This window comes from Ursus maritimus, unplaced genomic scaffold, assembly GCF_017311325.1.
Source record: "Ursus maritimus isolate PB19 unplaced genomic scaffold, ASM1731132v1 scaffold_24, whole genome shotgun sequence".
Classification (NCBI taxonomy): domain Eukaryota; kingdom Metazoa; phylum Chordata; class Mammalia; order Carnivora; family Ursidae; genus Ursus; species Ursus maritimus.
The window spans coordinates 30,155,166-30,182,115 of NW_024424897.1; the positions used below are offsets into that span (position 1 = coordinate 30,155,166).

Consider the following 26,950-nt stretch of genomic DNA (forward strand, 5'->3'; position numbering starts at 1 on the left):
GAAACTGTGCCTTTGGCAATTTCCTGGACAAGGAGCAAGGGTCTCTCTTCAAGAGTCTAGGAGTGACCCCCTAAACAAGAGGTGAGACTTGAGTTCTGGATTTGATATTAATCAGTCAACTCATTTCTCCTTTCTGGGCCTCAGTTTCATCACTTGCAAAATAAGAGGAGCTTGACTCAATCACAGGATTGATTTGCTGCTCCGGCACCCTGTGCATCTAACTAGTGTATAGCAATGGAAAAAGAGACCAGCAGATATTCTGAACAGTTTCTTGGCTTGATCTTTAGTTAAAGCACAGGAATTTGCATACATTTTTGCTTACTGAAAGAAAGAAAGAAAGAAAGAAAGAAAGAAAGAAAGAAAGAAAGAAAGAAAGAAAGAGAAAGAAAGAAAGAAAGAAAGAAAGAAAGAAAGAAAGAAAGAAAGAAAGAAAGAAAAAAGGAAGAAAGAAAGAAAATTCTTAGAAGGTTGCCTTTAATCCTAAATTTATTCATCCTTCCATAATATTAACCTAATCAGATCAGGTCCCCAAGCCCTACAAGAATATTTGTAGGTTACAGAGCCCCCTCCTAGAAAGGACACTGAATTTTAACCAAGCTCTTCTGGGTTTCCTTTCATTGTTTTCTGGTATTAGCTGAATTTGTGGTTCTTAGCTACATGGAATTGGTGTCTTTAAGAGACTACTGAGCCTTTATCAGCGATGGGTATTTACCTACAAAGCTGTCAGTTACATAAACCCCAGAAATACACATAACAGGAATCTATGTAAGCTGTGTTTGGCCAGGCCATACCAGCCAAGGCATAAAAATAGGATCATAACAACAAAAAAATATTTCTGTGGCTCCACCCCCACCGGCAATTACAGGAACTTCATTTCTTGACCCACACAATAATAACAATTCAACCACCTGAAATAGTAACAATTATTGTGTTGCTATTCTAATTCTGAAAGGCAACTCTTACTCCTCCTGCGCTATACTCCACTGCATAAACAGCTTACTGCCTGTGTGCCCAGTGGCCTCAGAGATTTTAGCAAACAATGCTCCCTATTTCAATTCACTCTTGACTTACAAAATCTTCTTCAACTCAAGGAAAAGTTCTTGGAGCTGGGCCATGATGACTGTACTGAATTCAAAGTGCCCCTTCCTTTTGTCACTGATCAGCTTGAGTTGGAACAAGCCACTGTACCTCAAACTGCTCTTTCCTATGGATAAAAGTTCATTCCCAGGAGGATCCTTGGTACCTTACTTAAGTTCTTTCGCGGGAGACTCAGACACCTTAGTGGACTCTCATTAACCCATCATACAACCTACACATGCTTGGATCACAAACTGAACAAGCTTAGAATTTCAAATGGGGCTTTTTATTCCTAGAACACTTTCATCTCGTATCGGTAACATGAGAAGGGTCTGGCCGTGACAGCCAGTACAGCTAGATACTGAGGCGCTAAAGAGAAGCCATGATGGCCAGCGTGCCCCCTACTCAACTACTCCCATTGCAATAGCTCTTGGATTTCCCTGGCCCCCTAATATATTGGCCCCACCACTTTTCATAATTTATCAACCCCTTCTGATGTCATTTCCTTCTTTGCCCAGCTTAGATTCCTCGGCCCATCCTAATCACTCCCTTGAAAATATTCTAAATTCCTGGCCACTGTCTCCCCCCATAGTATTTACTTGGAAAAAATCCAAGCCTGGATGAATCCAACATATTTACACTGGAGTATTTGCACACTGAGGCATAGTGAAGTCACCAAAAAAGGAGGCTGACTGTTTCTTTGTTAAATTCACGGCTACAGTTCTCACATTAAGTTACTTGGTGATCACACGCCGTTTCTCTACTAATTTCACTTTCCCAAACTATAAGGCAAGTATTTAAAACCTCCTCCATTCTCTTGCACCCCTAACCCTTCCCCACACTCTCCAACCCCACACCAGCTGATGACTTCACTGTATAATTCATTAAGAAAATAAATGGGAATTCTTTTCGCACTACCAAGTTGCAGAGCCTCCTGGCATTAACCCCACTTTCTTTTTTCATTGCTCCTATTACAACAGTATTGGTTGGAGAAATAAATGTATTTGTCTGTCCAACCCCTGTACCCCAAAGATTATACCAGGGGTACTCTAGCTTATTAAAAAAAAAAAAAAAGGATCACAGAAATATACCTCATGCCATAGTCACCACCTGGATAGTTCACCAGCCCTGCATGGTGACCAGTGCCTCACAGTACTCAGTAAATAGTTACCCTTTACAGTGGCCATCAAAGGCCAGAGCACTGCTATGCATTACCTCTCTACTTCACATTTCTGTTTGCCTGCTTACATAACAGCAGTCTTCTTCATTTTTTCTTTTCTTTCTTTCTTTCTTTTTTTCTTTTTTTTTTTTTTTTTTTTTTTTTTTTTTTTTTGTAGGACCTATCGCCCAAACCATTTGCTGATCTTTAGGATGAAAATGTCTAAAAATAGTGAAGCCACCTTTTATTTTTAGGCAGCAGGAAGGGAGTGACAGGCACAGAAACATATTTCACAAGAGGAAAAAACTGAATTTTGGGAAAGTGCTACTTAATATTTTAGGTCTCTTTGCTAATCTAACATTTTTATGATGTTAAGAGGAAAGTAAAAATGCATTCTTAAATAGCTTGATTGGCATCAGCCATACATAAATCCTGTGGACCTACCTCTGGTATATTTCACTGTACTGTCCTCCCCTTTCCAGCATCGCTACCGCTACCTGATTACTCAAGTTACATCAAAAGACTCCAAGTCATGCTCCTGCTTCCAATATTATATATACTGGAATGTATATAGTCCAATACACCCTCCAATCCATTCTCCACGCTTCTCCCAGAGTAGCCAATAAAAGACTCTGACCATGTCACACTCTGACTCTTGCTCTTTCAAGAGTGGCTCAGACATTTTATCCCCACCGTCGCCATCTTTCTCCTCCTGTTTCTATCACACACTGACTTACCTTCATCACAGTGCATACCAACCACTGTGCACCAGGTGTCTTATATTGCAATTTCTGCTCTATAGTGAGGTCCTTTAATACATAATAATAAATAACAATAACGAAACAACTTTCAGTTATTTCACAGAATACATGCCAGGCACTGTGATAAGTGCTTTACAAACTATATCTCACTTAACCTCCACCACACCCTAATGAGAAAGTAGGATTATTGATATTCAATTCACAGATGATAAAACTGAGGCTTAGAAAGGTTATATAACCTGCCCAGGGTTGCACTAACAGGAAGTAGCAGAGTCTGGATGCAAATACAGATCTATATAACTCTAAAGCCTACATTTTTTCCAGTATTTCATCATCTTATTATGTGTTCATTTACCAAAAGCAGATGAATAGGAGAAATTATCCACATTTAGCTTTAAAAGTAAAAGTAATCTATTCTGCATCATTTGGAGCTGATTTAGGAGAAGTGGTCTTAGATTTTATTTGAAAGAAGGTAAAGTGTGAACTGATTAATCGATTAATATGATCTAAGCAGGAGGAAAGACAATTATCTGCCAGTATTTGGAGTAAAAAAAAATAATAAGAGGAGAAAACCCATAAGTGGCCAAGACCCCACACTGTCTTTCCCACCCTTAGAAAAATGACAGAGTCCCCAGGAGGCAGAAGTGTACATTGCTCTTACACTGAGGGGTATCTGAAATACTTACCCTCAAAATACAGTAATGATCTGACTCTGTAGATTGGGTTACATTAAACTTTCCCCTTCCGTAGCTTTTAGAAATTAGCGCGAGTGAGTAAAAGCCAGGTAACAACTTATGAATACTATGTCTTTTTCATTTTTCAAGAAGGGGGATAAAGGTTTCCTCATAATTTTACTCTCCTTTTCCAAGCCTTTGTATCTCTACTCCGGATTTCCTTCAACTTTCCATGTCATCCCAAGTTGAATAAAGGTGTCTAAGTAGTGTGCTTATCTGTCTAAGGCTTATCGATAGTCTGTGGTTTGTTCTGATTATAACCTAGATGCTTCCTGTGAGTCATCAGGTGGCTTTTATTCCTCTTTAACTTGTAGGATCCTCAGGGTTCCCAGATCTCCCAATCTTGATTTCACAGCATGAAAGGTATTAAGGTGGTTTGGTTTTTCTTTAGGTCCTAAAGAATCCCAAATTTGCCCTCTTGGAATATGGTTGCAGTTTATTTTCACAAGTATATTCTGCTTTGAAATTGGGCTCTCCCCAGAGCTAGTTCTCCAACCCAATTTGATGTCAATGAAGAATTTCAGGAATACTTTTAGTGCTTTCTTATGCAAACTATTGGTCAACATATCCAAAGATGATGGTGAAACCACTGATGATAATTCTGCTTAAATGCAATGACCACCACATTCAATGTCTCCCCACCAGCTTTGGTCCAAATTAAATCATATTTTCCAGTGTCCTAATGATAAAATGTTAATTCAGTCAACAAAGACTTAACTGAGCTATTTATATGTGCCAGGCACTGTGCAAGTAACCCAGAGACACAGAAATGAAACAACCATGAGCTTATGACATCACGGTTGTCATGATTATCATGGTTATCTTTGAGCTTCTGTTACATCAACCTGCAGGACAGCCAGTATCACACTAAGACACAAATTTGTACAGGAAATGATAGGGGACAAAAGAAGGGATGGTAAATTCTGAGAGAATCGGGAAAGTCCTCCCAGAAAAGATGAAAACTAGGTGGAATCCTGAAAAAGAGTTAGTGTAAGCCAGGGCAGGATTCCAATTAGAGCATAAAGAAAGCCCATACCTACTTGTATGAAGCTTGAAAGTTTACAAGTTTACAAAAAATTTCTCATGCATTGTTTCACTTAATCCCCCAAACACTCTATAAGGTAAGAATTAGCATAAGGGTCGACCCTTAATTTTAGATGATGAAACTCAGGGCCTGAGAGGGTAAATAATTCCTCAGAAGTCTAAGAGTTAATGAACAGCAGCCGCTCTGAAACTCAACACCAGTGTAACTAAAGGCTTAGCAGCAGTGGCGGTGGTGTGCTGGAGCCAACTTCTACTGGCTCGAGAGAGCCAACTGTCAAATATTCAGGAATTCTGAAAGCTTGTTGTTAAACTCTTGGTAGCCTGGTAGCTTTAAACCAGCTAGCATCAGTGGGAGAATTTACACCACAGAAATTGGCCTATGTTGTAAATCAGGCCCTCTTTTTTTGATAGCCAGTTTACCAGTTTATTTACCAGTATTATTTGGCAACAAATTGCCTTTATATAAAACTGTATTACTCCAGAGGGCTGGATGAAAAGCCTTATCCAATTAACTTCTCTATGATTTAGAAGTCAGTTACTGGAAAGGAATATTCTGAATGATTAGGTTATTTAAAAAAAAAATAATGATCCCACCAAATGTTTATATGTCAATAATTATTTTGAAATTTCTTACTTATGTGTCCAGTTCTAATGAGGAAAAATAAAAGATGTAAGATACAGTCTCTACCTGAAAGGAACATTCCCATGTTTTCATAGCTGTAGATATGGACCAGCTGGCTCATTCATTTTTAGGTCATCCATGTCACTTTTCCAAGTTCCGGTTCTACTTTCGCTCTCCTGCTAACAGGTCATCAACATTTATCTGAGTTCACCAATGGCAGCTGGGAGCTCTGAGATGATTTATTTAGATTTTTGAAATATCACAGATATATAGAAGTAAAAGGGTATTTTATCCTATTCAGCCAGTGTTCTAGGTTAGAAATCTTCAAACCCTGCATATTTTTAAAACTCTGTTTATTTTAGTAACATCTGCTTGGGCCCCTCCACATTTGATGTGGCATCTTTCTCCTCCTACCTTACTAAAAGTATTGTCTGCCTCAGCTGACCTGGCTCACAAACAATTTTAACGTAATTTTAAATAAATAGAAACCCCTGAAATTCAGATAAGTCAAACCAGGCCAATCTCCCAATTAAAGTATCTTGAAAGGAATGTGCAGTCATTTGGGGACCTGTACAATGTGCTACATTGTCAATTCACTTCTTCATTTTAAACAACCCCACTTCATACCAGCTTACTGTAGATCTCTTGAAAACTCCACAAGTGGCATACTTGAAATATCAGGCATTTTTCTTTAAAACATCTGGGATTCTCTTCAAGTGCTGGTAACTGAGGTCTATGTGCTGGTGTGTCTATGTGGGTAAGAGATATTTACAGATACTGAATTTGCTTAAAAAAACATAATTTTTATGCCTCTTGCTATAATCTTTGCAGGCTTATGGTGAAGAGATTTTCTTTGAGCTTCTGTTAAGTACATTTCTGTGGTGCCACATATTCCAGGTTTAAGTTTGCTTTAAAAAAAAAAGAACTTTTCAGAAATATCAGTTAATTATGCAGTGTCTTTTGTTGCAATTATGTTGCTTTGTTTGCACAATATCATCCCAGCTACCAGAAATCTATTTGTTTCTAGAATTTACTTGGAACACACAACTTGGGAAGAGTTTACTATGAACCCATTAAAGACAGGCATGGAAACATCCTCATAGTCACCATCAGAGAAGTGGAGATGCTCTATTCATTTTTTAATGGCAAATGGATGCAGATCTCAAAGCTACAAAGCCAGAGGAAGTCTTTGTCAACACCCGAGGAGCCAACAGCCTTAGACATTCTACTGATAACCATCCAGGTATGTAGTCTTTTCAGTTTTCTAATACCATGTATTTAAAGTTCCAAACACACTTATGGAGGCTCTAGTGAAATATACCAGGAGCCATTTACAAATGCAGTGATGGAGTGGAGAGGGCCCAGAGGTACTTCATTGCTTGTATTCCACACATAGGAAAGATTCAGAAGCTTATTTTTTTATTTATCACTCTCCAGATCTGGAATTCATCAAGCAATACAAGTGGTAAGCACTCTGAAAACACGCATGACCAATGAACCAATGAGAAACTTTGAGACAAATATTTGAGTAGGGGTCTATAGGTAGTATAATCAAAACATTAAACCAATACCTGAAAGGACTATAATAATAATACATTTCTGGACTGTGTGTGTGTGTGTGTGTGTGTGTGTGTGTGTGTGAGAAAAAGTGAACAAAAATACTCTTAACACCTATTTACTCATTTGTTCCTTATAATGCTTCCCTGGGTCAGAGAGGCATGATTAAGTCCATTTTAGGAAAAAAATGACTGAGGCTCAAAGAAATTATACGACATATGGCCACACAGAGAGGCGCCGTTAGTGAAGCTCTTCACCTGTATGAGTCCCTTCCAATGCCCTGGCAGGGATCCTAACAATTTTGTATCCTTCTCCTTAAAGAAGGCACCAAAAATTGTATTCACTTCAGTCCCCACAAAACTTGCATTTGTCCCTGGGCACACAGCTAGAAAATGGCAGGGCCGAAACCTAAACTGTGATCTTCTGACTAGAATCAGGCTTCTTTCTGCCATATCACATCACCTTCCCGGGCAGGAGTTAGGATTGCAGTCATGAGGGACTAGAGATGAAATACAGGATCAAAGATTCACCTGAAAATAGAATAGCCACCAAAATTCAAAATTCGGACAGTTTAGATCAAGATTCAGGCTGGCTGGCAAAACCAGGATACAAAGCACATCTTCTGCTCCTGAGTCCAGCACTCTCTCCATGCCACCATACCCCTCACATGTTCTTGTTCCTTTTTCCTTCTTCCCTCCCTCCCTCTCTCTGTCTCTTCTTTCTCTTTCTTCCTTTCTATTTCTTTCTTTCTTTCTTTCTTTCTTTCTTTCTTTCTTTCTTTCTTTCTTTCTTTCTTTCTTTCTTTCTTTCTTCTTTCTTTCCCCTCTCTCCTTTTTTCTTTTCTTTCTTTCTTTAAACCCAGTCATGGGGATGAGTTCTATAGTACTCACCAGTTAGGTGGTAAAGCTGGCAGAAACACCTACCATGATTGAGCCCTGTGCAACCAATGGCATATATATACAAGACAGCTAGCCCAGAGTAATGGGAAAGAAAGGGCTCTGTCCCACATAAACAAGCCAAACCCCAGCCTTGGTGCCTGTAGCCCTTCATGATCTCCCTAAAAACCTAAGCCACCAATCCACTATCTTATTTTCATTCCCCACCAAGGAGTGTTTGATACAGTAATCTCCCTTTCCATTCCTTGCACTAGCCCAAACCAGAATGAAGTCCAGTGTAGCAAAAGGTAAGCTAATTGGTCAAAGCCAATACCTCTGGCTTTGATTTTATGGAATTTGTGTTCACATGAAATTGATAGAGGGTGTGTGTGTGTGTGTGTGTGTGTGTGTGTGGAAGGTGGGGGCAGAGAACACAGACACATCCGTGGCTCCCCTCTTCACCCTTTATAACCAAGTGCTAAAAGAAACATTTAAAAAATCATAATAAATTGAGCTTTTACAGGGTGACTAATATACTAATCCCCTATAGGGATAAACTGGGGTCTGGGCTACCTTTGCTCTTAGAAACACAGCACAGGCCCCAGCATGATATAATACCTGGTTTCTCCTAGACTTATTACATTAAAAATGTGTTACAGGTGCAGAAAAATTCCAATCTGGCAAAAGGTTGTTAGAAAAGGAGACCAAAAATAGAGGCAAGATCAGGTTTCCACACAGATTCAAGTGGAAAATTTACCCCCTCTGACTGGCACATTTCTGCTAGATGTCACTCCCACCCCACTCTCCTTCTCCTCCTCCCCCTTCTTGTCCCTCCCCTCCTTCCATACAGGTCTTATACTGGAGAGAAAATGGGGAATGAAACTACTGGGGCTGGTATCCAATCACACCTGGTCAGGAGTTGGCCCCACCAACTCAACATGGAAGTAGTCACAAGTTTTGGTGTTTACCCAAAGCAGGCTGGGTAACTTCCCACAGTTCTGGGCCACAAACCACTCTCTTCTCTCATGGTCAGTAGAGTGATGACCACCAGGCCTTCAGATGGGAAGCTTAGGCTTCTTCCTGCCATATCATAACACATACTGAGGCACCACTTTGGAATCTGGCTGACTGGGTATGATTCCTGACTCCACCTTGTCTAGTTATGTGACAAGGGCAAGTTACTTAATTTCTGATCTCTCATATTTCCTCCTGTGCAAGAAACTCTACTTCATAGGGTTCTAATGAAGATTAAATGAGTTAATATGTAAAGCATTAGAAGAGTAGCACAAAGTGAACACTCAATAAATGTTAGTGATTGTTATTATTTCTCTACTCAGAAAAATCCAAACAATGCTTGGCCCTCCTCAGAGCATACCTAGGCCATCTCCTCCCATCCCTACCCTCCCACAAACCCTGGTACTGACTCAGTCATCCCTGGGGGCATTACACCACTCCTTCTATCTTTCCATAAGAACTAAGGAAAAGTTGTATAAAAATTGTATGATCTGCAATGGGGTTTTCAAAACAGGTAAGGGCTCTAACAAAATCTGGGTCCATAACTAATCTACTAATCTCTAGGGCCCTAAGGAAGCTCCAGGGTCTAACCCTCTCAAATTCCTGATCCTCTCAAGTCCCAGACCTTCATTACAGGCCTTTCTCATATCTAGAAGGAAGAAATCCTAAGAAAGAGAGAAGAAAGAAAGAAAGAAAGAAAGAAAGAAAGAAAGAAAGAAAGAAAGAAAGAAAGAAGAAAGAGAGAGGGAAAGAAAAGAAAGAAAGAAGGAAGGAAGGAAGGAAGGAAGGAAGGAAGGAAGAGGGAGGGAGGAGGAGGGAGGGAGGAAAGAAGGAAACAAGGAAACAAACAAAGTTGTCTGGGAAGGGGAAGAGAGTTATTATGAACAAATTAGAGTCCCTCTGAGCAAACAAATTGGCAATGAGAGTATTTCCAATAGGGAGGCCCCTTTCAGGTGCTGAGTTACTCAGACATTGATCTCCAGGGTCACCTTAATAACTGGAAACTTCACAGGTGAACTCTCTTTGAAGATTAACCTTTCACATTCATACTATATCTTCAAGTTTATAACATTTTGTCACATCTAAAATATCATTTGATCTTCGTGAAAACCCAGTGAGATTGAGTGGGCAATTTTATTGTGTCATGTTCACAGATGAAGCTACAGATTTCAGGGAAATAACTCCTCAAGGTCAGATCAGCCAAAAAACAGCATAGGAGAAACCAGGACCCAAATCTTCTGACTCCTAGCCAGTCCCCTTCCCATTCTGCCAAGCTGCTTTACACGCCCTCTCCCTCCTTCTCTCTGAATCCTTGAAAAAAAAAAGCATCATCTTAGAGAAGCCCATGAAGCTTGCCTTCTGTCCCCTCCAGTCCTGTTCTCCTTCTCCTTCTCCTCAGGTGTTCCTTGTCACCGTGTCTCTGTACACCTGCGATGCCCAGGACCTGCTATCTCTTCTGCCCTTTTCTGATGTTGTTTCTTTTTTCTAGCACATTCATGCTCTTTCTAGCTCCAAGCAGCCCCTAACATGGGAATCAAAAACTATAAGAATCAGGAAGATGAATGAAAATAAGCCAATGGAGCTGGACATGAGGAACAACTGGGTTCACACAAAAACTTGTTTAGCAACGTTCATAGCAAAATTATTCAAGTAGCCAAAGAGTGGGAACAACCAAATATCCAACAACTAACGAACGGATAAACAAAAGTGCTATATCCATAAATGGAATATTATTCAGCCATAAAAATGAGTGAAGTACTGATCCATGCTGCAAAGTGGATGAATGCTGAGAACATTATGCCAAGTGAAAGAAGCCAGCCACAAAATGCCACATATTGTACAATTCCACGTATATGAAATATCTAGAATATGCAAATCCACAGAGACAGAAAGTAGCTGAGTAGTTCCAAGGGCGGAGGGAGGAGGGACTAGGGCATGACAGCTAATGAATGCAAGGCTTCTTTGTGGAGTGATAAAAATGATCTGGAATTAGGTAGTGCTGATAGTCACACAAGCTTGTGAACATAGGGAAAAAACACAGAATCTCACACTTCAAAAGGGTGAATGTTATAGTATGTGAAGTTGAGCTCAACTAAAAAAAGAAACAAGCAGAAGCAACAGAGACTACAGTAATCCAGAGGGCCCTTGTCCCATCTAAAGGAGAGCCCATTCAGCCTTAGCTAACTGCAGTGGAAGAAAGTGGTCCCAATGTTGAAATGTTTTCCAGTTTTCAAAGAGACATTGGAAAATCTAGAGTTCTGAATTAAATCTCTTTATTTTTAAAGGTTAGAAAATAATTTAGAAAATTTAAATTCTTGGGGTGCCTGGGTGGCCCAGTCAGTTAAGCATCTGCCTTCGGCTCAGGTCATGATCCCATGGTCCTGTGATTGAGCCCTCCGTCGGGATCCCTGCTCAGCAGGGAGTCTGCTTCTCCCCCTCCCTCTGCCCTTCCCCCCCATTCGTGCTCTCTCTCTCGCTCACTTTTTCTCTCTCAAATAATTTTTTTTTTTTGCAGTCCACATAATCTTGGGCCCACAAAGACGGGGCCACCATTTTGTGACCTTTGCTATCCCCGAACAATTCAGTTTCCATCCCCTCTGCAATAAAACAGAAGCCCTGTAGTTACTAGAAAAGCATCTATCATTCCTCTAACAAGCTCTTAGGATACCTGATCAATGGAGAGTGATTAGATATACCCTTCCTGGTCCCTGCACTAGTATAGTGTATTCTCTCCCAGAGGCCCAGCCCCAGACTCCACTACCTCTGGGCCTCTCACTTCATATTTAATAAACATTTTTTTCAGCACCAGCTAGGTGCCAGGAACTCTTCTAGGTGCTATAGGAAAAACAAATGAATAAGTCAAGGTCCCTGCTCTCAAGGAGTTCAGTCAAGGGAGGGAGATAGACTTGTAAACAAATCAAGGTAATACAAGGCAGAATTAAACCAGAGCCTGATAGCAGTACAAACAGTGTACTATGGGAGCACAGACAAAGCAACTATTAATTCTCCCTGGAAATATCAGGGAAGGCGTTGTAGAAGAGGTGACATTTGGCTGAGCCATGAAGGGTACATTAAGTTCACCAGGTGGAGAAATAAAAAGAGAGAGAGAGAGGAAGAGAGAGAGTGTGTAGGGAGGAAGGAGGAGAGAGGGAGGGAGAAGGGAGGGAGAGAGAAAGAGAGTGAGGGAGGGAGAGAGGGAGGAAGGCAGTGAAGAAAGGAAGGAAGGAAGAAATTAAAGAGAGAGAATTAAATAGAGGACATGGTAGAGAAATGAGGCATAAGGTGGAAAAGCAGATCTTAACCCTCCCTTGGGTCCACAATGGATGTTACACAACCCTTATCCCATTGAGTTAGAAAAACTTGCTGTACATGTCTCTCTCACACACTGAAATTTGAGTTCCATGAAAGGGAGGTGCATGTCTCATTGATATCATTAATATTGTAGCACGACATCTGAAGCAGAGTAGGTGCCCAATAAAGTTGTAGAGTGAGTGAATTCACGTACAGACAAAGAACCAAAGAAGAGAGATTAGGACCTGTCTGAGGAAGGAAAAAGCAATCCGTTTTGGCTGGAGATAAGAGACACAAAAGGACCATCATGGAAGTAAAGGCTAGAAAAACAGGTTAGAAGTCAAACCAGGCAATATATAGGCCCACGGGCATTGGATTTGGTTTAGGAGGCCTTCCTAGTGTACCTCAGATTATGTGAATGGGACAGTTTCTTTCTCTTCCCATACATTTCTCAGGCTCCAAAAACCTTCCGACTAACGAAGGATACATGACTAGTAAAGGCAGGAAAACACAGGCAGATGCTCAGTCAGCCTTTTTAAACAATGAAAGAGTAAATTACTCCATCTAAGAATGGTGTTGGTTTTTACATAACCACAGTGTGTTCCTGACTCTCATTCTATTAGTGCTAACCCCCACATATTTTTCTCTTACACCCATCCTATATTTGTACTCCTGGGTTTGGGTCTTTACAGACACACTTTCTTATTAAGTTTCAACTCTAATTATGATAGGCTTATTTTTCCAATGCATAGGATCATTCAGAGCTTTATACTATTTTCTAGAAAATCAAAACCACAACAAATTTGGGACCTGCAATTTTGATACACACATTCTTCATTTCTTTGTCTAGAACACCAATAAATAAGCGAAAGAGATAGGCCCTCAGGACGAGTCCCTACTGGGCCATCACTCGACATGTCTACTCTTCCCACACCATCTCCATCATCCACAAATCCTCAACCCAGATAGTCAGCTTATTGAAGTACTGCGGTCAAGATTCTACTTTTCCCAGATTACCCAGTGAAAGAGATCACACTGGAGACTTCTCCCGTGTCTATGGATTCTGCCCTTTTGTTGTTGGAAATTAAAGCTGTCTGATTTGCTCTTCACAAAACCATGTTGACTTCTATTTAGTGTCTCAGGATGCTTGGGTAACTACAAATTGATTATTTGGTGGTTCTTTCTCATTTTGCCCAAAAATCAGTAAGTTGGCAGTCTTTAATTACCATGGTCATCTGTGTTTCTCCCCTTCCTGTTTCAAAGATAGGTACATTTACCCTTTTCTAGTCTCTAGGGACTCTCCAGATTCCCCATCACTTCTCAAAAATAATGACCTGTGGGTTTGTGGCCACATCTGCTTGTATAGCCAAGTATCCCTAGGGTGCATGTCATCCAATTCTGCTGATCTGAATACTTCTATTTCCCCTTCTCTCATTAACTTCTCTCATTTCTTTCTCTCATTCGTTCCTCTCTTATTACCTGTTCATTTCTCAAAATTTCACTTTGACTGAACTTCCTCCAGTCAACTATTTACCTGTGATCTTTTCTAAAGAGGTAAGACAGAAGACATCAAAAAGTTCTGCCTTATCCATCTCCTGACAATAAAAATTCCTTCTTGATCACAAAATCCAATTTTTCTAGTCTTTTTTTGGCCAAATATCATAAAAGTTATTTAGACTTTGTTTTCCTATACCTGCTAGGTATGCCTTCCTCCCAACTGTGACCATTCTTATTTTGTCCCTCTTCTGCTGTTCTCCTATGTTCTGGCTTAGGGACCTGTCCTGAGTTCCACATGTTGTGTATCTATTATATACAGAAATAGCACTGAGTACTAAGGACACAAAGCAATAGAAAACATAGCACTGCCATTAATTTCATAGTCTGGTTCAAGAAAATTTTGAACATAAATGGGAAAAATAATAAGTACTCCTTCCTCTGTATGCCTCCATTGCCTCTACTATAAAACAGATTTCAGAATACTGTAGTCATTTGTTTACTCATCTGTCTTTCTCAACCTCCTCAAAAGTAGGGATCACATCATGTTCACCTGAAACCTCAGTGTCTCCTGTAGTGCCTGGAACTCAATGTTTGATAAAGGATGGGACAGAGGAGATAATACACAATGGTGTATGTTAGATGTTGCAGATGATGGTGAATTCTACAAAGGAGGGATCACTCCTTCAGAGTATACAGGTCAAGGAAGGCTTCATACCTCTCTGTTCCATATAGAATTCTGTACAAGTTTAAATGTTTGATTTTCTCTTCTTTTTAATTTTCCCTGCATTTCATGGTAGGGTTGGTTCCTTTTTTTCACTCCCCTGGAAAACCAGGCTACACCCTGGCCTATAGGAATTCTTCCCTGACTCCTCACTACTAACTCTGTGTTTCAATTCCCCCAATGCCCAAAAGTTTAAAAAGGTCTTACCTACTGATACATATCTCTAATTATTCACTGAGTTCCTGAAGTTGTATAGGGAAGCAAAAGTCACGACCGAAATAGTTCACTCTTAGAGAGCTGACCACATAAAAAACAAGACTCCACATCCCTCTGTGCTTAACTAGGTTGGCACTTCCTGTTGCACCAACAACTTCATTCAGTCTCTGCTGCCCGTAGATTATTATGATGTGAAAATACAATGCAAATTCAAGGCAAATCTATTACAAGACAAGTTTTAAAATCTTGTAAAAGATACAGAATTTCATAAAGCTGATGAAGATGATATGGAGACCTAAGCAAACCACAGGCAACGCTACTGACAATTAAGAATCTAGCAGTGGTAGGCCAGTTAACAATCAAAGAACACAAAATGAATAAGAATCTTAGGAGAATGACCTGAATATCAACATTTTTTAAAAGCCAGGGAAAAAATATGAAGACTTCAAATACTCTTGCAAAAATACCCTCTTCATGATCATGTTGTGAAAGTTAAATGCGAGGAATAGCATTTCAGCTATCATACAATTTAGTCTAAAGAAAGTAAGCCAAAAAAAAAAAAAAAAAGGAATCAATACCTGATTCTTTCTTCGTCCTCAGAATTAATAACTACAACTTAAGTGTTAATAATGTAAGATAAATAAATCTGTTGCTGTTACTTTTTATTTCATTTTTCAAGATAAAGAATCAACCAAGTCTTTTTCTACTTACTATAAAATTTTGATCCAATTTTAAATAATGTCATTTAATACTAAGACTTTTCCTAGATACCAATTATTCTGAAATAATGAGGCTTCCTGTACTGTTTCATCAGCTTTTACACTTGCAAATTTCTGTTTCCCCACAACTAAACGATAAGCCCTACAAGGCCAGAAATTACGAATTCTAGTTTTCTAGTTTCCCATTCCCAGTCACAACCCACACCCCTACCGTGGCCCCAAATACTGAGGGAACTAGGATGGATGGATGCAGGCTCTGTTAATGACTGATCGCTTAACTTGGAGGATAATTCTCCTGAAGGTAAAGCCTGGCTGTACCACCAACACGTCCCCAACATTCATGGTGGTATCCAGGGCTTCTCACTTATTGCTTAGCTATAGCTCCTTTAATTTATGACACAGTGCACCTAAGAAAGGAAAAGGTTTTGAAATTACCTTTTCAAGGTGTTTTATGTGTTGTTTTGCTCTTCACCCTATAGGATATTCTCTCTTATCACAAAAGGAGTCATCAGCGTCTCTCTCCTGGATTATATCTGGGTTACCTAAAGCTGTGTAGCTCTGTGGATCAGATCAAAGTTCTAGTTACCCAAAAGTTGCCCAACATTCTCTGCCACGTGAAGATCCGTGAAAACAATAACATTTCCAAGTAAGTTGTGAGGAGTCTGTATTTTCCTTGTGATGAAACAATGGCTCAAGTGATGGGTTTGATGTGTCAGAAGCAAACTGACTTGGCGTAGTTTCTGTGGTGAGATGTCCCCGGTGCCAGCACACCGGGGCAGAGGCTTAGCTGCATTTTAACATTAGGATAAGGAGGGTTTGTGGTGGTGGTTGGTGGAAGAAGTGAGCCCATGAAGGAGGGGCACACTCCTTTCACTTTCCTCTCTATGGTATTCATGGTACAACCACCCATACTCAACAGGTTAATGAACAGATACCCTTTTCTTTCAACATTCTATTTCCAGGATCTTTTCTTCACAACTTAGTAAGTCATTTTTTTAAAAAGTATCACTTGTGGAAATGGGTTCTGGTAGAGCCACTGATTTCCCCTTAAAGAACCTCCCTATCCCCGTTCTCCCCACCCCTAACCCTCTGGCCTGAGGACTTTGTATGTTTCCTGTACTCTTTATGGTTCTCTAAAGAAGAAAAAAAGTAACAAGGCCTGTGCTTCTGGAAACTGCTCTATGGTTTGGCATTATGGTGAATTACCCTGTTAGCTTTGGGAAAGGTGCCCAACCTTGGTAATCTGGCTCAGATTCACAACTAGCCCTCTAGCAGGCCTCTGAAAGTTTACTATAATGAACTGAATTGTGCTCAACCTGAAAAAAAGGATGGAATAGATAAGAAAAGAAAAAGAACTCCCCAGGTTTCATCAGGCTTCACAGTACAAATTAGATCCCCAGATTCTAGTTACACCTATGGATTTGCTTAACCAGAAAGGATTCTAATTTGGTCATTTAAAATTTGGTCCATAAAGTGGCAAGAGCTTATTAACTGTAGTGTATTGTTTATTAAATACTATTTGATGACAACAAAGGAAATGATGATGGGCTCTTCAAAGAACTCACTAGCTGCCATAGTCTCATCTTTCACTTATCAACTACACCCAGACCTTAAGTCTGCCATCTGGTGGTCACTTCTACGGCAACTTTGGTTATCTTATCAATCCTTCCCAAGAGGTTACATGGCTCATTTGTGGCTTGACTCAGCAATGGTTACTTTCATCCATTTTCTAGATTTGTGTCTTAAAGGTTTAGACTCTATCTTTTAGTGGCTATACCAACTAATTTCCCCTTGACAAAGATCCAAGTTTCATTTTTACAAAAGATTCCAGTAGCCCTCACTCTTGCCAGTTCCATCTCCCTCATCCTTATAGACTAAACTGCTTAGTTAGTGGCACATGTTTCATGGTATTCCTACTGGTAATTTATTCTCTAATTCAATTACAGATGCTATTTTAGCAATACGCTCTTTTAGGTTTTGTGAATGCTTGTACTAGTCAGAACCCCCTCGTTTAATTCAATATCAGTGATGGGAGGAAAGAAATAACTCCCAAGCAGGTTCTCAAAGATTTCAATTATTTGTGAAGCCAACAGCATACCAAATTGAAGTAGGATTTAATTTTTATTTTGTTTCTCTTATTGAGACAATAGGGTAGATGTTCCATAGTATTTTCCAGTGTGGGAATTGAAAGGAAACAGATATCTTGAACACAGAAACTTTTCTAAGAGGGTAGTTGGTTAAAAGAGATTGTTTTCTGATGAAAAGCTCATGTCACAGTTGATTTCATTTTCTGACGCACAGACTGGAGCCCAGGCTGGTATAGCCCACTGGGGAGAGCCCTCCGAGGGTTTTCACATGGGTGGGAACACATGTTAGCACCTCCTCTCCTTCCGTGCTCAGAGAGGAGGGCTTTCCTTCCCTCTCTAGCCTGCTCCTGAGAACATGTTGCTGCTCCCTGCAGAGTTAGAAAGAGGAGAAACTGGGCCAAATGAATGTGTTTAGAGTCTTGTGCTAGCATACCTGTGGAAACAATGTTCCCAGGAGGCATTTACCTTGATCTTTTCAAGCTCCTTTTGAAGCGCGGCCTTTGGGGGACAAACCAGATGTGTTTTCTCCCACCATCATTCTTTTCCCCTCCCTTCTGCGTGACATTTGGAAAAGTTCATTAGGAAGGCTTACAGAGCACGCAGAATAAAGACACAGATGACTGGTTTGAAAGGAGGATGGAAGCAGTGATGTGTGTCCCCTGGTTCCTTTTATTGGAATTGTCTGGTGTTCCTGTTTGTGATTCTCCTCAAGCTCTTGGAAGGGGTAAGAAACCAAAATAGTCCCCACGATTACAACAGGCCAGGGTTGAAATGTGCCATGTGGTTTGTTGCCTGAGTTGGACCAGAGTCCTGTGGTTACCCAACTGCTGAATTAACCAGCAGATGCCCCTGTGGTAAAATGAAGGGTCTTAGAACTTACAGAGGATCTTCAGGGAAAGAAAAATGAAGACAGTCAGGAAATTATTAACAAATATTTCAAAGCTCCAATCTCAGAAACTGATACAAATTAAACCTGCTGTTCTGAGGTATATGTGGTTTGATAGGTGAACTAAGCTTAAATTAGCAAAAGCTCATTTTAAACTCCATTTGGGTGGCAAGAAGTTCAAATTTCATGAATTGTATTGAGTTTTAACCACCAAAAATTGGTTATCCAGGTTCTGGATATATACACTAAAAATGTTCTGAGCTGTGTTCTGAACTTCTGTTATATTTCTAATTTTAACTTGACTCAACATACAGAGAGGAGTGGGAATGGGTCCAAAAGCTTTCTGGCTCTGAATCTATGGAAAGTGTGGATCATACTTCTGACTGCCCCATGCAATTGTTCTTCTACGAGCTCCAGATGGCAGTGAAAGCACTCCTTAAGCAGATCAATATACCTCTACACCAGGTACTAGTCTTTACCATTTTCATCTTCTTTTTATGGCTAATGGAAACTGCATTGTGTATAATACTTAAGAGGTAAAAAAAATATATATATGAGTTCATTTTCATTGACTTAAATACCACTTTGCACATGCTGCATACTTTGAATTTGACGCCTACAAGTGGACAAAGACTGCACTTCTGCCCCTTTTCTATCTCCTGCATGTTGACTTCTTCCACAGTTCCTGGACCCAGCTTTATTGTGGTCTGGTCAAGCAAGGAAAAATCACTGGCTAGCCCACCTTGAAAAGACACCAAGTGACACCAAGTCTCAGCTTGAGGATAGCACAAGTCAAGGAGAATAAATAAATAAGTATACACTTAGTTAGATATACAAATGATTTATTTAAGAACAGCAGACTAGTGGTAGTAAAAACCTATACCAATGGCAAGGTTATGCCATGCTATCTTTTCACAAATAGAGAATTTACTGTCAAAATTATTGTCTTATCTAAATCAAAATGTGCAAATCTAACCTCCACTAATAAGCAACTTCAGGAAAAACTGTTGGCACAGAAGAGAATAGTAAAAGTTTATTAGGCTCTGTCTAGTAAGTTAACATGATGTAGCACTGGGCTGAATTCTTTTCTCTTTTTTTTCTTTTTGGCCTAGGTTAACCATCTCCCCATCCATACCCAGCACACACATATGCGTGCAGACACACACACACACAAGAAATCAATCAAGTTTAGCCCACAAAACAGGAAGACCATACAGGAGTGACTGGCTCTCTTAAATAACAGAGCAACAACCCAGAAGTGGCCCCTGACCCACGGACACAGGGACATAGATTAGAGACTCCAAGAGTGTTCTTCCATTGGGGTACTGCTCAGATTATAAGTCAATACTGAAGGTTAGGTCGAAAACAGCCAACACTGATGAAGAATAAATTGCACAAGATACCATAAAGGCACTAGGGGAGCAACTGGATTATTCCAGGGGTGGCCATGTACTCAGGAGGAGAAAAAAACACACCAGCTCTACTTGTGACAGTAGATACTATTAAAGGGTTTCTTGAGCTTAGCAGGTTTGAAGCAGCTCATATTTCATTGGTGACTCTTGGGCTACATACACATGTTGGTAGAGGGCTGCCTAACTGCCTAAGAGTGCATACAACTTTTTTTTTTTTTTTTTGGATACTTGTAAAATTTTTTCAGTCCTTGGCCAGAACCTACATTTTTCCCCCTTAACCAACTTAAATTGAAACTAGTAGATTTTTAATTCAATCCATTTTTGTTGCTTCATGTAATTATATTCATCATCTTGAAAAACCCACAGAATGCAATCATTTTCTGCTTTTATAAGAAGCATAAATGTTGTTTTCAGAGTTTATGTGGAACATTACTGCCTTAAATCTTGATTTTATATAGCATTATTAAATGGGCTGAACCCTAATATTTATGTTGTATAAAAATTCCAAGCTTGAAGTCGTGTAATTTTGTTAGATGTTTTATGCCGGTTTGGTGTTGTTTATGTAAGTGCCATGTTGTAACTCTCCTATTTTTCCTCCGCGCGTGTCCCTCTGCAGGCAAGGAACTTCCGCCTCTACACACAGGAGGTGTTGGAAATGGGTCACAATGTGTCCTTTCTTCTCCTGCTCCCTGCCTCAGACGACGTCTGTACAGCCCCAGGACAGAATAATCCTTACACCCCACACTCAGGGTTTCTTAACCTCCCTCTTCAGATGTTTGAACTTGGTATAGTAGCTTGTTTCACCTAGAAATATTAACCCAGCCTCCTTATAATAAAATCACAAAGTTATATCTGTTCCCCCTTGTCCCAGTGGAGGGTCAATAAATCACATGATGGCTTTGGCAACAACCCTTCCTAGAACTGTGTACAAGTCTGAGAGAAAGCAAAGCTCCAAGACTATGTGCCTGAGCAATAATTATTGAAACCCAGCTAAGGTCCAATGGAGAGGAGGGAATTCTAAACAGAGTGTTCAGTTATCAGGCTGCAGTTCTTGCCTTCCCTTTGCTTTCTTAAAACATAAATACAAGAACTGATGTTTTCATGAAAAGCACTGCCCCCTTCTCTCTCTCTCTCTCACCTCCAAAGGGGGAAAAATCGTGAAATTAAAATGTAAAGTGTGTATCACTCTGGAAGAAAAAAAAAGTCAATCAGTAGTGCTGATTTATTAAATAGACTCTAATATTAAACAGGCTCTAAATTTTTAGCAGACCATTTGAGAAAATTGACTGGATCTCCCAGGATGCAATACTGTGATTATAATGTGGGATTCTGAATGGTGGAAGATCTTTACTGACTTTCAAAAATGAATAGCCTGGGCCCCAGTTTCTCTATTTTTGCAGAGACCCCTGCTGCCCACGGAGAATGTGAATAGGGAGGCTTTGTCTCTTCCCCATGCTTCATCTTATAACAGGCCAATAAGAGGCAATTAGCAGGAGTTCCATCAGTTCAAATGAATTGTAGGATTTGTGGGAGGGTGAGTACTGGATGGGTGGAATGGAGGCAGACTCTCTTTGGATTGCTCCCCAGACACCAGATTTAGAAGCAGACAAGGCAACTGCCATTTTGAGACCTGGGCATCTGAGTCTGAATTTATCCCTTGAGGATAAATGGATTAAGCCTTTCAGTTTCCCTTGCTCCGAGCAGTTCAGATGCCAAAAAAACTGAAGAATAGCAATTATTATTTTCCAGAAGAGGAAGAGTTATTAAGAGAAACCTGAATCAGATTTGCAGACTGGGACTTGAGAGTACTGGGTCCTATATTGTGTGACAGTGGCAATCACTTAACCTTTCCGCACCTTTTCTGTCTCAAATGATTAATAACATTGGCCATACCACTCCCAAGAGGCCTGGATGTGAATATGACCCCATCCAATGAGTTCTCCATCAGAACATTCTTAGTCCATGATATGACCACACTGCTATTACAAAATATAGTTTGGGTCATGGTATTTCATTTCAAGTCAATAAATATATATTAGATACCCACTATGGAGATTCAGAGATGAGTAAGACAAAGGCTCTGCCTGCGAGGGGCTTTCAGTACAGTGGTAGCAATAAAATAAAGATACAAATTATTATTAAATGAGGTAGGATGTGCCAAAATTGTAAGTGATATTGAAAAAAGAAAAGGAAACACATTTTTCTAAAAGAAGGTATCAGAAAGCCACCTTGGAGGCGAGGATATTTGATGTGGGTGTTAAAGAATGGACAGGATACTAATAAACATGGACAACGAGAATTATAGACAAAACTACATGAAGTTCACTTCCCCATGTCTCAGTGGTCTTCATGGTAACAATCAATGATTTGGGATCAATCATAATAGTGTATGACTCCTAAGACCCTAGAGGACCAAACCCTGTAAGTGTCCTCTCTATCCTGCTTTCTGGGAGGCTCACGCATCTTTCCTGGACAGCCATACTTTGTCCTACTATTGTTATTCTCTATTCTACAATTTCCTCTCTCCACTCGTTTGTTCATTAATTCAATAAATATTTATTAAGTAACCTATGTGTTGGGCACTAGTCCAGGTACTAAAGGATCTGCAATGAACAGATCCATGAAGCTTACATTCTGGTGGGGAAGACAAACAGTAAACCAGTCAACAAACAATACTGCAAATGTCAGACAGTCGTGAGGGCTGTGATGAAAAATAATTAGAGTAAGGGACTGGAGTAAAGTGACAGGAGCTGCAATTTGTACAGGATGACCTGGGAAGGTCTCCCTGAAGAAACATGTAAGCAGAGACCTGAGATTTCCATGCAGAGGGAATGACAAGTGCAAAGGCTTTAAGCAAGAGTGTGCTTGGCTAAAAGATCAATGTAGGTGAAGTGTAGCAAGCAAGAGCAACAAAGATAGGAAATGAGATCAGAGAGTCAACAGCCAGATCATGCAGGGCCTCACAGGCCATGATAAGGACTTTGGCTTCTACTTTAAGTGTGTTGGGAGTCCAACTAATACTAGAACACAGAGAAAACAACATTTTAGGAACTTACAAAAGTAGGGATGTAGTTATCATAGTAATAGAATCCAACAGTGCCTACCTCTTTGACCTGTCTTACTTCTTCTTAATACTAAAAGCAATATAAGACTATCAGATACTATCCTTCATCTATGAAAGCCAAGCCATAGATCAAAGCCTGGGACTCAATAGTTCCTGACTTTAAGATGTTTTTTTCTAGAATAACATATACTTTCATATTCTCTTAGTCCTCCTTCATTAGCATATTATAGGTGATTAATGAGAACATGTAAGTTTCCAGAAAAGATCACCTGATTGGGCGTGGTTCCACTGACATACACAATTCTATTAGTCTTTTCTAAAGATCAGGAGGAAATGTTGCCAGTAGCAGGAAATTAGTACACTCTAGTACAATGTTTATTATACTTCAGCACCACTAGCAACAATTTTTAAAAGACTGCTGTGCCTTAGTAAGAATCATGACAGACTCTACCTTATCCCCAAGCAATCGGAGCTTTCTAAGAAGCAGATTATTGTACTGATTACCATACTTCTTCCATTAGACTTCAGCCCACAAACCATTTAATAACAATTTCTATAGGAACCTCAAAGAGCTTACTATAATGGGTCTAAGACCCTCAAGAAAGATGCTAAGCAATTTTTACTTGTTTTTTATAAGTAGGGACTTCTGCCTTCCATACGTAGGTCCATAGTAAAAGGTCAACAGATACACTAAGCATTTCTGAGAAAGAAAACATTACTGGAAATTGAATCAGAACTCAGAAAATCATAAGAACACAGGAATTTTAATGAAACCTGAAAAGGTGCAAATTATGGGAACACGTCAATTATAAAAAGTTTACACTATATTTTGGTTTGACTTGTACAAGTCATCCCTGTCCCAATGAAAGGATTTGAGATTTGGCAAACAGACCACGTTCCTGCCAGTGGCCTGAGTGATCATAAATAACTTGCTAACTAGCTACGGAAAACTCCATCTGTGCCTATTCTAGCACTACATAGATCTAGCAAGGACAAAGTGATAAAGGAGCTTAGCCTTCTGTCTCCTGGAGTAAAGAGTAGGCTGGGCAAACCCATAGGCTACTCCCTCACATGATTACTGCAGGGGAGAGGAGGACTGTCATAGAGATGGGAGATCTCTGTGAGCAGGGCTGAGCTGAGGCAAAGGAGTACAATTTCAAACCCATGGCCCCTCCATAGCCTGAGGGCTGACAGTCCCCCTACCCCATCCTTTGGATAGGAGCAGGACAGCACTCCACTGCAGTAACCAAGCATGTGCCTGGGGACCGACAAGGGTCACTATATAAACTGTTCCCAGGAACAGAAAGAAAAGCAGTACCATGAGCCTTTAGAAACTCTGTCCAGTGATGTGGCCTCTTGAGGATTTGCCTAGCTTGCACTGAGGAGGTCACTGTCCCGATCCTGTAGGCAGTCACAATTGACAGCAGGCCTATGATAAGAAAAGTTAATTTTATTGGTTTCCTTGATCCTATGATTCATACTGATTGGACTAGCAAGATTATAAAACTGGAGGATTTTTTAAAAACAGTTTGAAGCCTGGTATATATTTCATACTTAAGTGCTTGGCTGCATATTTCATTCAACAAACATTTGCCGAGTTGCCACTGTATGCCAAGTACTGTGCTGGGGCTGGACATTCAGATGTTAATAAAACATAACCTGCCCACCAGAAGCCTAGAATCCAGTAGAGGATACAGAAATACCAAAAGTCCCAATATAATGAAAGCCCTGCTGTAATAGGTAGGCTGTTGAATTTCAAAGGAAAGACATCCAATTCTCCCTTAAAGAGATAGTATTTGAGCTAGATCTTGAATTAGAAAGAAATTTTCAGAAAAGGAAAGAAAAGACAGAGCTAAAAAGGAAAATCAGGGCGCCTGGGTAGCGCAGTCGTTAAAGCGTCTGCCTTCGGCTCAGGGCGTGATCCCGGCATACCGGGATCGAGTCCCACATCAGGCTCCTCTGCTATGAGCCTGCTTCTTCCTCTCCCACTCCCCCTGCTGTGTTCCCTCTCTCACTGGCTGTCTCTCTGTCACATAAATAAATAAAATCTTTAAAAAAAAAAAAAGAAAAAAGGAAAATCATTTTAAGCAGAAGGAACAGCATGCACAAAGGCTAGGACACCTGAGGAAATGCAGCCCAATTAAGTACGCTCCTAGTAGCTCATTGTGATAGATGCTTATGGCATCTGAGAAGAGTGACAGGAGATGAAACTAAAAATTAAAAAGGTCACAATCACAAAGGGCTACCTATGCCATCCTAAAGAGGCTAGACTTTATCATGTAGGCAATGGGGAGTCATGAAAAGATTTAGGAATAATATGGTCTTATTGGGTTTTAGCAGCTCTATGGAAGACGGACTGCAGGAGAGCCAAAGTGGGGGTTGCTGAGACTAGAGGCAATGAGACAGTTGAGAGAGTGGTCCAGGTGGCAGTGATAAGAACCGGAACCAAGACTGCCACAGTAAGGGTGTAGAAGAGAAAGCAGAGGCAAGAGGACCTGAGGAGTTAAAATCAATAGGACTTTGTGATTGATTTAATGTGGTTGAAGAGCAAGATGGAGGAGCCAGAGAGTCTGAATAGGGTGCTGAGATGGATAATGTTGCGATCTACCAAAATAGGAAAGATGAGGGGAGGAACAGGTTTGGGGGAGGGGAGAGATGATGAGTTCAGTTTGACAAATGATGAGTTTTGAGGTGCCTGTGGGATATCCAGGCATTGAGCCTAATGGAATCCAGGCCACAGGCTTACAAGAAATGGCACAGTCTCAACCCTCATTCCTAAGGCCCATTTTTCATGATTTAGGATACCACTCCTGAATTCCAACTGTCAACTCATTCACTACCAGGAATCTTTAGAGGGGCATCTTGTGCCCAGGTTCTTTCTGACACATTGGCAAAGAATCCTGGAACTAAACTGACCACAGGAGGTAATCTTATTGATATTTTTAGCTTCCAAACTAGGCTCCATGACCCAGACTGATTAAGATTTTGTTAAGTTAAAGATCTTAGGAAGAATATTCTAATCTCGACCCCGTTCCAATTTTCTAACTCTGAATGCCTCATTCTTTCTGAGGGGTTGGGGTAAGGGTGTGAAAAAAATTTTTGTTTTGTTTCTGGTAGGTGCTACATGCTATGCTGGGTACTGTATATATATGATATGATTTAATCCTAAGTAGGCATTACTGTCCATCTTTGATGTGGGAAAATTGAGGCTCCCAGAGGTTACATGCCCAATGCCACGCCGGTAATAACTGGCACAACTATGATTCAAACCCAATTCTGTCTGATACCTAAACCCAAATACTTTCTACTCTACTAATCCAACTTCCAGTGTTGGTGCCAAATGCATTTTAGTCTGTCACTATCTCATATATTAAAAAAAAAAAAAGAGGGAGAAAAAACACTGCAGAAAATTAGCCTTAGTGTGTAAATTACTAACAAATCATGTGGTCCAGATAATGCATTGTTGTACCCTTATACCATTTTGTCTGTTAAATGCATGTGATTCACATTAGAAAAAAATTAGAAGCTTCCAGTCTATCCTCTCCTCCTCTGTGATGGCTACCAAATGTATCATTGCTAAACCACAAAAGACTATGTTAAAGTAACATTTGTTAAAGTAACATTAAAGGCTCTGGATAAAAACCACTAGCATGGGGAAGTGAAGCGCTGTAGTTGAAAAGTCCTTATAGCTTACTGTGGCGAGTGGCAAGGGGGGGGGGGGGTGTGGGCGCTGTGAGACCACCCACTGATCCAAGGCTTCTACCACAAGGAGACACAACAAGAGAAAGTTGTGGACACCCTGGCGTTTTAGAATTCAGATGGGAATGATAGTGTTTCTTTTAAAGAAATTCTTTTGTGCCTCTTCCTAATCTTCCTATCTTCATATTTTAGAAAGAAGGAGAAAAGCTGATTTTTTTTCTTTCCTTTCTTTTTTCTTTTTTTTTTTTTTCTTCCAACTTGGTTTGGAAAGGCAGACTGTGAGACACTTCTCTCCTCACTCTCCAGCCAAAAGAGGACATCTGTCAAGTGCTAACAGGATATAATCCCTCCTTGAAAGGCATAAAGACACATTCAGGGAGTTACAAGGGTCAAGAGTAAGCTACAAAGTAATGGTGACTCTTTCCTGTAGAGCTGCCAGTAAATATCACAGACCTGAAATACACCTTTCAAAACAGGAAAATCAAGAGCACAGAGAGAAAAGAGAGGACGGAGGG

General features: G+C 40.2%; 1 protein-coding gene across 1 annotated transcript in view; it reads left to right on the top strand.

Annotated features, from left to right (window-relative positions):
- Window positions 1-26,950, top strand: part of ANKFN1 (ankyrin repeat and fibronectin type III domain containing 1) — a 151,240-nt gene that overhangs the window by 99,727 nt on the left and 24,563 nt on the right. Inside the window, exons 13-16 of the mRNA XM_040639825.1 lie at window positions 6,425-6,640; window positions 15,767-15,933; window positions 18,575-18,725; window positions 20,289-20,457. Coding sequence (XP_040495759.1) covers window positions 6,425-6,640; window positions 15,767-15,933; window positions 18,575-18,725; window positions 20,289-20,457 — 703 coding nt within the window. The remainder of the gene's footprint in view (window positions 1-6,424; window positions 6,641-15,766; window positions 15,934-18,574; window positions 18,726-20,288; window positions 20,458-26,950) is intronic.